An 11,660-nucleotide genomic window follows, 5' to 3' on the forward strand; every position below is an offset into this window, starting at 1 on the left:
AAGAAAGAAGAAGAAGAAGGATCTACCACCCTATGATTTTGGGCTTGCAAGACAAAGCAACATCCAATTGAGCCACAAAAGCTTGAACTCTCTACTAAATCTGTCAAATTTTCTTTTATCAATAACAAATAAAATTAAGTATATGAATTGACTTTGATTAATCAGTTGTAGCGCTGATCAAGTTAAGGGTGATCACTCCAATTTTCTACTACATAATTGGACTGAATATGAACCCACCCATTTGATTTAAGTATATATGCTTATAAACACTTAAAATTTATATTGCAGTTATTAGTAAAATTGGTTTGAATGTTGTATTTTTACCAAAGAGCGAGTCATAAGTTTTTCTTTTTTAAATCTTTTCATTAGAGGAATTAGATTAATGAAGATAAGTTGGATGCAAGAATCTTTCAAGTTTCAAACAAGTTCATGATATACAACATCAAAGTTACTTTTAGTTCATTTTATTAATAATAAATAATATTTTGACCATTTTGAGTTTTATTTATTAATGTTATTTACTATCCAAATACATTCCAAATTCAATTTAATTCTGATGGATTAAATTGGATCCAATCCATTTGCAGCTCTAGTCAATTACTTGAAAGAAAGAAAGAAAGAAAGGGTATTGATTCTAATCCTCTCCCAAATTGATGCAAATTATACCTTTATTTCTCTATCTTCTAAAGAATGAATGTTTTTTTAAACTCTCATTCCCCATTTTTATCCCCAATTCCCCCATATTATTTCTGCATTAGATTAATCTTGTTCCTAACAATTCACTGGTGGAGATCAACCACAACCTACCACCCCCAACTGTTTCTATTCTATATTGTTTTTCTCTTCTTTTCTTTTTTTTAACTCTCTCTCTCTCTCTGTGGTTAAATAGAAGCTTTCTTACGGCACATGAAATTGATTGACATTTACATGACATATCGATATGAACTATTACAAGAAATATAAAAGATTAAAAGAGAAAGCAAAAAAAAGAGAGAGAGAGAAAGAGAAAAGAACTCTTCAATGGCTAATGAGCAGCAAGGAGACTTGCTGCAATTAACGTGTTCTCGATCAGAAGGTTGAAAAATGGTTTTGTGCCGACTGAACCATCTGTAACTCCGTCGTGGTCTGGCATGAATTCTCATCACTGATCAAATTCCTAACATTGTAAAAATATGTGAAATCTAATTAAAAACCAAAACCAAAGAAATTAAAGACCAAAGTTATATTTTTTTATTATTTTCTTTCAACATTAAAAATAATGGGTTTTTTATAATGAAACAATATTTAATCGTTGATGACAAGTTGTTAAAACCAAAAAAAAAATAATTAAATAGCATAAATAGAGGTAGATCATACTCTCTAGGGCGAGAAACCCACAAGGAACTGAGGGCTCGTAATCTATTGTAATATTCCCCAATTGCCAAGAAACACCTTGCAGCTTGTCGAATGGTCAGAATCCGACGCATCTGATGAAGCGTTTGCTGCCTCAAATTATCAGCCTGCAATTTGAAAAAATGAAAGTAAAAAAAAAAAAACAATAAACCCTTAGAAAATAAGAGAAGTAAACAAATCTAGACTGACAGAGACATGTTAATTAATTTATTGCTCAATCAGACAACTGAACCATCATCCATACACAACCCAATTTGCAATTGGGTCCTTTTGTGCAAAAACCCCTAAACAAAATTTCAAAAGAGTTGAAATCCATGAATCTGTCTTTATTGTGTGAGATTTGGACTCTTCTAATCATGCATAAAAAAATATGGAATTTCCATTTTTTATTCATTTTTTATTGGTTTATTGATTAAATATTCTTGTTCAACTTTGTTCTCAAAAGATTTTTTTAATTTTGTTGATGGGTGTGGTTAGGGTTTCCACATCAGGAGGTGCTTAGGGTATATAGTATGGTCCCTTTCTTACCACCTCCTGATTGAGACTTCTTAAAACTTTTTTCTATTAATTAAAAAAAAATGGGCTATGTTATAGTGAGGATGCTCTGCTCTCCCAATCTTCCACGAGCAGATCAGGACCCACCATCAAATCAAATGAGCTCCACACTTTATCAGACGGTGGATAGACTGCCATGAGAATTTTTTATTGATGGTGGGTCCAGATCTCCTAGTTGTAGGAGACATGGCCATTAAATTGATGCCACCTCATTGATATTATGATGAAGCCTCGAAAAAAATTAAAGAAAAAAAAAGGGCAGGCCCTTGGGAGGGGCCCTCATGTAATAAGTACGGAAAATGTGTCCGAATTAAAATGACTTTGCATAGAAAATGACACCCAATTGTATACGATATACTGCCCTTGTCTACTTTTAAGGAAAAATTAAGAGAAATATTAGTCTTTTGACTTTCTCTCAGGTGTAATTAAATATCCCGCCCCACAAGCAAAATTGCTCTTCTGACCATTCACACATCTACCAATGGTTGATGATCACATGATGTCGAGGCAAACATGCAACAATCTGGTGCCTCAGGGGGGTGACGTGGCATATCCCCACCGTCCATCAAAGCAAGAGCAAAAAAAAGGGAAAAAAATAACAAGTCAGGGGTGTTTAGGTCATTTAACGTGATAGACTAAGCTCTATGCATTATTAGAGAGAGTGTCTCCAACCTTGGTTCTCAAGGGACACATCATAATTAAAAAGTCTGAATTTCTCAGAAGTCTCCAAAGGGGTTGACCGTATACATATGTCTACCCTACACGCGAACTTCCCTGAAAACGCCAACTTTTGCCAGATGGCAAGAGATCAAAGGTGATCAAACCCCTTAATGGGATTCCACGTCTAAGATCACTGGACTATGTAAAGGACCTAGCTGGCTGGCCAACCCCATCTGTGTATTATGGGCTCTACCAAGGCTTTACTTGATTGGGTCACGAGTGTGGCCTCTGAGCCTACAAAGAGACAAAGTCCATTATTGCCTTTGCTCTCTTAGGGTGGTTATTTCATTAAGAGGAATTAAAAATATGAAAAACAAGATAATAGAAGAATTAATGTTAAATCAATTTCCATCACAAGAGAGAAAGAATGAATCATGCCCCTTTCTAACATAATAGAAACCCTCACTTCGATTGTAAGCCAGAATTGTGGCAGGAATTTGGCTCCATGATCTATCAAGGTCCATTTCAGTCCCTTTTCTAAGGCTAAAAGAAAATTGGTGTAAGCAAATTATGTACACCAGGGGCTCCATGTCACCATGGAAACTTGAGAGACCAAGATTAGGGTGTAATTGGCTAACCACTGTTTGTGATTTTGATAGATAGAGGACAATGGTGGGACAAGATTCGTATAGCTGACCCCAAATAGTTGGGATTAGGGCTTGAATTGAGTTTGATTCGAATTTAGGTTACCTGTCGAACGAACCCTTCGAGGTTTGAGAGCTTGCCCAATGCGATGGCCATCTGATCCATGTAGTTCTGGACCAGGGTCCCGTCGCTGAGAGCCCCGGTTGCGACGGTGTCGGAGAGAGACTGGTGGAGCTGCTCCAGACCCTGAGAGAGGGCCTCCTCTGCCTGCTGTGAGGATTGCTGCAGACCACATATGCCCATGAACTGCTGCTCCGTCAATGTGTCCAGCTGAGGCGTCAATATCTGCTCATGAATTCAAACAAACACAGCCCAACAAAAATGGCGGGAAAGTCAATCAACAGTTTGGAGTTTGGAGAAGAAATGAACGTAGAGACTAAAGAACCATGCATTGCAGGATCATTGATCTCCGGGGGTGAGGTTACTTTGGGCTTTTTGTAAAGTTCAAGGGAGAGTTGGGTCATTTGCTTTTTTAAGTTTTTAACTGTTACGTGAAATGATGGCATAACTGTAAAATAGGACATTGGAGGACTCAAAGGTTCAGTCATACTGTGAAAGGTGAATGACCATGACCTCTCCCTCAAACTCAGGTCAGATTCAGACTTTGAAACCACCAAAGTCGGCCCTTGAATTTTCAATGAAATTACGAACGTACCCACCTGGTTGAACTTTTCAAAAAGACTTAAATACCCCCAACCAATCCTTTACAGAAAACTGAACAGTGAACACGTAAGGAAGAATGTTGTATAAAAGAAATTAAAGAATTTTCTGTTTTGGACCTTAATGAGTTCCGATGGCCGGAAGCCACCCATCCAGAGGAAGCAGCGCTCCGCCGGAGTTGCCCACATTCCGGTAACGAGGTGGAAGACGTCAGATTTGGCAGCAACAGCCTTCAGCCGGAAAATCTCGTCGTAGTGAACTAGATATCCGTCTAATATTACCCGGAGGTCGCCGTCCGACAAATGAGCGTTCAGCCCTGTCCGGAGCTCCGACAAGTGCCTCTGATCATCCTCTAACCACCTTGAATACTCCATGTCGAATATCGCAGCTCCTGCATAATCGACAGCAACAGTTATAATAATTTTGCTCGCATGGACCCCAGTCCAGAAGTAACAGCAGATCACCATCAAAATGGACTAGGAACCAGAAAGATCTTTCGTCACTTTTTCCTGAATTTTTGTTTCTAATATGTTGGAAAGAACTGTGATTTCAAAAACTGCTGAAACAAAACCTCACCGGAACTGATATTTCCACCCGCTGCACCACCGGCTCCTAAGAAGAGACCCTACAGATCACCAATTCAACAGCAAAAAAATGATGAATTAAGGTATAAATTTATAACTGGAAAGATAGTTGTGTTCGTTATTTGTGAATAAATTTATATAGATGATAATAAATTAAATATTTGGAACCTGAGATCTTGCTCTTTGAAGCTCCTGCTCTAACTGAGTAAGCTTTATCCTACTAGACTCTAGCTGCTGTACATAAGCCTGCAAACGGAAAATATTTACATAAAAAAGAAATGGGTTTCTGGGGTTCTAGAGTATTCTCGTTTGAAGTAAATCAGAATTTATGTTTTCCAGTGACAAAAGGGTCGTCGGAATCTGACCCACCTTTTTTCTCAGTCGGCTCTTTCTTGCTGCTTCTCTATTCTGAGCCAACCGCCTTAGTGTCTGAAACAAGTAATTGAAAAATTCAAACAAAAGTTTGACAATATCAGCTTGACAGTCTGAAGCTAAAGGGAAGCAGTTGGACAAACAACGTAAAATATCGAGAGAGAGAGAGAGAGAGAGAGAGAGGAGAAGAAGTAAAAAAAAAAAGTAATTCTACATCGCTTCATGACCTTTGCATCGAGTGTTTTCTCTGAAGTTGAACTGGCTCCTCTTCTCTGCAACATTTTAGAAACAAAAAGAAATGTTTTAATTAACAATAAGTCAAAACGCAAATAGAGCCTTTCTGGGCAATTTTTCGGCTGGCTTTTCCTTTCAGGAGGTAATGAGCTTTTAGGCTGAGGACCACATAAGGATACTAAACACTACCCATTAAGAAATGCACAGTAATAAAGTATATTGCAGTTTACTTGTTTTAAAGGTGGAAAACCTAAAGATTTGTTTAGCAAATGGGTTTTAAAATTGAAGAATCTAAAGAAGAAAAAACTCAGAGAAGAACACTACATATTCTCTTTTTTTTTTCCTTTTTTTTTTATATTTTGTTGGGTTGGGGGTGTTGGACTGAAGCTGCAAATGGCTATGAGAGAAAATCTGAGAAGTCAGGAAGAGAGAACCTAGAGCTGAAGCGTAACAAACAGTGCAATACAATAAAATAGTTGGGACTTGGGATTTAACTTTTTTAAGATGCTAACTTTTCTTGGGTTTGAAGATTTCTGTTTGTTATTCTTCAATATGCTAATGACTTTTGACAACAAAGAGCGATTAGAAAGCTCGCACAGTTTCTTTTCCTTCCCTTAATTGTTTGGGGTATTAAAGTGATCATGATATGGGGTATCTGCCTTTTCTGGAACTGTGTGATTTAGGATTTCAAGATCAAAGAGTTAATGATTCTGACAATAAAAAACTATAAATAAGGGCTTTTACTTCGAGCTAGGGGGCCAAGGTAAAGGCATTACTATGATAAGTCAAGAATAAATTATGGAACAGTGATGCCTTTGGAACTTCTCTTGAGATGGGCTGAACTTATCTTCTTAATGTGTCAGATTTCTATCAGAAAATCATTTGGAAAGCTGGACTGCTGGACATCTCTGTGGCTTTGGTTGATTCTCTAAGGGTTGTTGGGATTTGTGTCCTTTTTGTATACAGGTAGAATTCAAGCCAGTCACAGTGGTCTTAGCTAAATATATGTCAACTTTTCCTGAGTTTTTGGGATTTGGAGAGAGAAGAAGAGATCATTAGAGTGGTAGCTGGTAGCAGTTAAGGACCTTTTCCGGTTGTTTGGCTTGTTGATTTGGTGAAAGTCCTGCTCTTGATGTATCGTTTGCCATTTCTACTTTGTGTTGTTGCTGAATCGGTTTCTGATCGATAGACTGATCCAATCCCTTTTTACTGATAGGAGATGCTGGTTCCAACTGAGAATCGGCTTTACAGGATAGAGTATTCTGAGCAGACCCTGAGTCAGTACTCTCTCCTGACTTTGAGCTTCCCTGAATTGAAAGAAAAAAACAAAACAACAAAAAATCAATCAGTTCAGAACCATCAAAGTCACCTGCAAAATCTTATTTCCCCACTTATTTATCACAGACCCAGATCAGAAATTCAATTCAAGCAGTAGAAGGATCTTCTTAATCACAATGAGAAAAGAAAAAAGGAGAGAGATATGCTGCAGTTTCCATTGTTATTGCTATCGAGATTCATTAAGCCACATAGGAAGAGAAAAGAGTCAAAGGGGAAGAATACTCTTGGAGTTTGCTGGAATCTCATTGGCCATGACGGGAACATTTCCAGAGTAGCAGCTGGCCTGGTTGCAGTTAAAAAAGCTGCAAGAATCACAAAAGCAGAATCCTTGAGGATCATCAAATAAAAACTCCCATATCTTCCAGCTATATCAAACAGGGGAATTGATTCCCCCTTCTGCAGTTAAGAGTCAGTAAATCATGCTGAGAGGTCAGGTTTCCATGTTTGATGCCTCATGCCATTCAAGTTTCCTGCCTGAGAATGATTACTGCGTTGGAAAAGGCAAGCCACCTTGAGGTTTGTTTGGACAAATTCAAACATCTCTCTCTCTCTCTCTCTCTCTCTTTGCAGTTGGTTATGCTTAGCAAACGTCACAAAAGGGAAAAGGATAGAGAAACATACTCCTTTTGGCTTCATCGTTTCTATTCTTAATTTCTTGGAGCACAATTGCCTGTTCCAACTCTCCGAAATCAAAAGCAGAGCCCTGTTGATTACTGAACATGAAACCCATATAAGAGAAAAGCATATTAACAAGGTAAGTATAAGTGAAAAGAAGAGAGAATGAATGAATAGAAGAGAAGAAAACCAAAACCCATTGAAGGACAAGGAGTTCAAAGTTTTAATTTTTGAATCGTGTAGACAAGGAGAAGACAGAGAAGAACAAGGAAAGGGTTGAAGAGCAGTACATGTAATTGGTGGTGGGGTGGCTGATGCCATGAAAGACTGGATAATTTGAAGGTCCTGAATCTGATAGACCAGTCTCTCCAACTCTTTGACTCGCCATGCAAAATCTTGTGCTCAGACCATCTTACAGAAAGAAGCAATCGAAAACCAATTTAGATGCAGAGAAGAAAGCAAAATCAAATACTCACTGGTATTCAACTCTCTGGACTAAGAAAATCTTCAGCAAATCAGCTTCAAGCAAATAAAACATGAAAAGAGAGGAGTTTTGACCGTTGAGGGAGAAAATAGAGATAGAACCAATACTTCACTGATTCCTACCATTTATGTACCTCAGTTTTATTGGAAAGCTCCGAGCAAGTCTTCTTCACCCAACTGAAAGAGGGACACAGAGAAACAGAAAGATTGCAGCTTTCTTTTTAACGAGGGGTCCAGTTTTTATTTCTCTCTGTAACACTCTTGAAACTATTGATCCTTCATGGGTCTCTGTCTTCTTCTCTCTCCTCTCTACGAAGAAACCTTATTATTTCAGCTGGGTTGCTTTATCACCCTCTGCAGTAAATATCAAACTCATCCATGGCAAGACAGAAGATCTTGTCCTTACAGACTTGTCTGAAAGATGTGGGCGTTTGAAGAAAGAAAAGATGTAAAAAAACGAACAAAAATAAATAAATAAACAAAGAAGTAAGAGGTGGGGTCTTGGGCAGGAACCCACTAGAATCACTGACTCCTACTCCACTCCCCCTAACCGACTGTGCTTTTTCATTGGCTGTTGTGTGGGCTCCTCACAGATTTAAGAAGAAAAATAAATAATTTCAACATTGAATAGGAGATGAGACAAGTTTTTCTTTCATCAAAAAGAAAAGAAGGAAAAAAGAAGATGGCAGAGGCAGGAAAACTTTGGAGGAGTTGTCTTGTTCTTTTTCTACTTGATAAGGGATGGGTTTAAATTTGACAAATCAGGGCCATTCTGAGAAAAGAAAATTTTATTTAAAAAATTGGATCATACCCTCTCAACCAAAACATTAGTATAATCATGCACAAGCAAACCCACTTGTATTTTTAATCCTGGGCTTGAGATGGATTTGTTTGGTATTATCCCTTTGTTGATGGGTCAACATCCATTACTTGTCAATACCTAAAACCCATGTCACAGCATGATTCCTTTCCTTAACTAGAAATATGTTTTAAAGGGGGCCCCTGAGCACAGGACCAAGGCAACATGGATTCTCCCAGCTTGTTTCTCATTGGGATCCTATTCCCACAATAGGGATGGGCTATGTGTTTGTTGGTATCCAACGCTATGTTTTTCTTTTCTTTTTTTTTAATTTTTAAACAGAAAACCTTACAAATTGCCTGGACCGAGAGACAGAGAGATCCATTATAATTTTATTAGGTTGTTAGTGTCCTCTCCAATATTAGGTACTGGTTGGTGATATCCAAAATGTTCATTTGTAGGGAGCCCTCTCTCTCTCATATCTATATCTATATATACTACTTTAAAAAGTACGAATAGCCTCAAGAATATTTTTGGAATTTTATGTGGACAAAACTTACCCCTTTATATTTAAATTTATTGATAAAAAATGAGGGAAAATAGGATAATTGGTTATTGATATTAAATGAGTTGAAAAGAGATAATTTTAAGATATTCAATGCATTCAATTCTCTCTCATTAAATCCAATATTTAAGGTATTAATTTGCATTCATCTTCATTGAATCATATATTTAAGGCTTTGTTTTTTCTCATCATTAAATTCTATAATTAAATTCATATATAATAAATTAATAATTTCAATAACATAAAAACTTATACTTTTAATATCTACCTGGAAAAAATAGTGTTTTCATCTAGGTGGTGGTAAGAAATTAAACCATTTGGATCAAATGGGTCAATCCATGTTGCATAATTAAATAATAAAATTCAAAAATATATAAAATGCAAAAAATATAGAAGTTAAAAAATGAAACATTTTTAACATCATATATTTGGCATATTAAACAATAACTAGGTGGTGGTAAGAAATTAAACCATTTGGGTCAAATGGGTCAGTCCATGTTGCTATAATTAAATAATAAAATTCAAAAATATATAAAATGCAAAAAAATATAGAAGTTAAAAAAGGGAACATTTTTAACATCATATATTTGACATATTAAACAATAATTAGTATGATAAACAATGTTTTAAAAACTGACCCAGAGGCCGACCTGCTTTTTTACCTTCGGGTCACAGGTCACCGGTTCGACTATCAAGGTCAAATGAGTCAAATCGCTCTACGTCAACACTATAAATGTTTGTATGTAAGAATACATATTTTATCAATAAATAGTATAATTATGTTTTACATATATTACATATAATATATGTATTATGTTACATTTATTTATGTTTCTTTAATTCAGATTTTAATTTTTTAATTTATAAAAAATATAATTTGGGGCCAAAAAAGGGTTTTTCTACGAAAATAGCAAGGCAAGGCACCTAAGGCCCTTGGGAAGTATAAATCTTGAAAAGTTACTCAAAAAAAAAAGATAACCCCAATCAAACATCAGAGTGCAAGGTTATGGCTTCCAAAAGTTTGCACATAATTAAGTGTGCAACTTGTAACCCGGTTATTGGGTTGAATGAGGCAATGGTTGAACCACTCGGGTTAGACGGTTTTTAACTGAAGGGAGAGTTTCGATAAAACCATACCTAGGATCAAGGTCGAGTGATGTTTCAAACGGTTCAATTGGCTAGGTCAACAATAGGTTGAAAACATTGATGATAAATAAGAAATATTTTTTATTAATGATGGAAATGGAATGTAAAATTTAAAACCATTTGGAAGTAAAACTATTTTCCTAATTATCTCTCATTAAATCTCATATCTAAGATATATTCTCTTATTAAATCTTATATTTAAGATATACTTTTCTCATTATTAAATTCTATTAATTAGATCCACAATATTAATTTTAATATTATAAAAATAAATATTTTGAAAACAAAACCATTTTCTTCCCTCTCAATGGTGGGTAAGCAATTCAACCATTTGGGGTCAAATGCATTAATAAATAATGCCATAATTAAATAATAAAAAATAAAATATATAATACAAAAAATAAAAAGAATTGGGCATGCCACTAATATTGTATATTCATTATACCAAACAAAAATAAGTATGAAATGTAAGAAGTATTTTTATAAATGATGAAAATGGAATGTCAAAATTAAAATCAACCTAGAAATGAAATGATGTCATAGTCAAATAATAAAATTTTTAAAAATAGAAAATACAAAGAATCACAAAAATAAATGTTATACATAAGATATAATGTTATATATTTATTAAAATAAAATAACGAGTACATCTATAATATTATACATTCATTATATTGAACAAAAAATAAATATTATACATAAGATATAATTTTATCAATAATGGAAATGTAATACAAAATTTAATGTCAACCTAGAAATCAAACTTTTTTTTGGGTCATGGGTTAGCGATTTAGGTCAAATGGATTAATCGATGATATAATAGTTAAATAATAAATATTTAAAAAGTAATAAAAAAGTACAAGTAATCAAAAGAATATATAAAAAATTATATATTAATTATGTCAAACAAAAATTAAGTGTAATAAGTAAAAAATATTTATATAATGTAGATGGAATATATAATTTAAAACTGATCCAAAAGCAAAGCTATTTTCTTATCTAAATGATGGGTCAATGATCCAACTTTTCAAAAAAAAAAATCATGATGTCATAATTGAATAATAAATATTTAAAAAAAGATCAAACACAAAAAATAAAAAAAAGTAAAGAGTTTTGTCAAAGACATTTTGAAGCATTTCTAATGTTATATAATCATCATATTAAATAAAAATAATTGTTAAAATAAAAATTATTTTTAGTTAAAACAGAAATGGAACACAAAATTTAGTAGTGTAGTAGTATATATTAAAAAGCCGAATTAATCATCTACCTTTTGTAGGTAACATGCCCTCCACCAATTATTCCCTTCTAAGTCAATGATTGGCTCAGAACAAATAGGAGGAAGAGGTTGAGCTCAAATAGAGAACTGTTCATGGATTAGGTAAGCCCATATTTGAGCTGACCACATACCTGCCGGATGCATTTTACATGTTCTTCATATTGGAAGATTTTCTTAAGATTAAAGACTGCACAAATCTTGCACTCTTTTTAAACCCAAGTAGTTTAGCTCTGGCTTTCACATGTATACAAATGTGCTCATTGATTTGCCAGA

The 11,660-nt window shown here is 34.9% G+C and overlaps 1 protein-coding gene across 3 annotated transcripts; it reads right to left on the reverse strand.

Moving 5' to 3' along the window:
* Window positions 1-878: 878 nt before the first annotated feature.
* LOC104588531 (transcription factor TGA2) lies at window positions 879-8,004 on the reverse strand. Of its 3 annotated transcripts, none has more exons than XM_010246496.3 (13): window positions 7,733-8,004; window positions 7,406-7,526; window positions 7,122-7,213; window positions 6,723-6,802; window positions 6,248-6,469; window positions 5,156-5,200; window positions 4,926-4,985; window positions 4,725-4,802; window positions 4,549-4,597; window positions 4,092-4,363; window positions 3,358-3,597; window positions 1,357-1,499; window positions 879-1,156 (listed from the first exon to the last, which is right to left on the reverse strand). In XM_010246496.3, exons 2-13 carry the CDS (start codon window positions 7,501-7,503, stop codon window positions 1,069-1,071), a joined length of 1,467 nt encoding a protein of 488 aa, XP_010244798.1. In that variant the 5' UTR covers window positions 7,504-7,526; window positions 7,733-8,004; the 3' UTR covers window positions 879-1,068.
* Between the last annotated feature and the right edge of the window lie 3,656 nt (window positions 8,005-11,660).

The sequence above is a fragment of the Nelumbo nucifera genome, chromosome 6 (assembly GCF_055504915.1).
Source record: "Nelumbo nucifera cultivar China Antique chromosome 6, China Antique-T2T, whole genome shotgun sequence".
NCBI classification, from domain to species: Eukaryota; Viridiplantae; Streptophyta; class Magnoliopsida; order Proteales; family Nelumbonaceae; genus Nelumbo; species Nelumbo nucifera.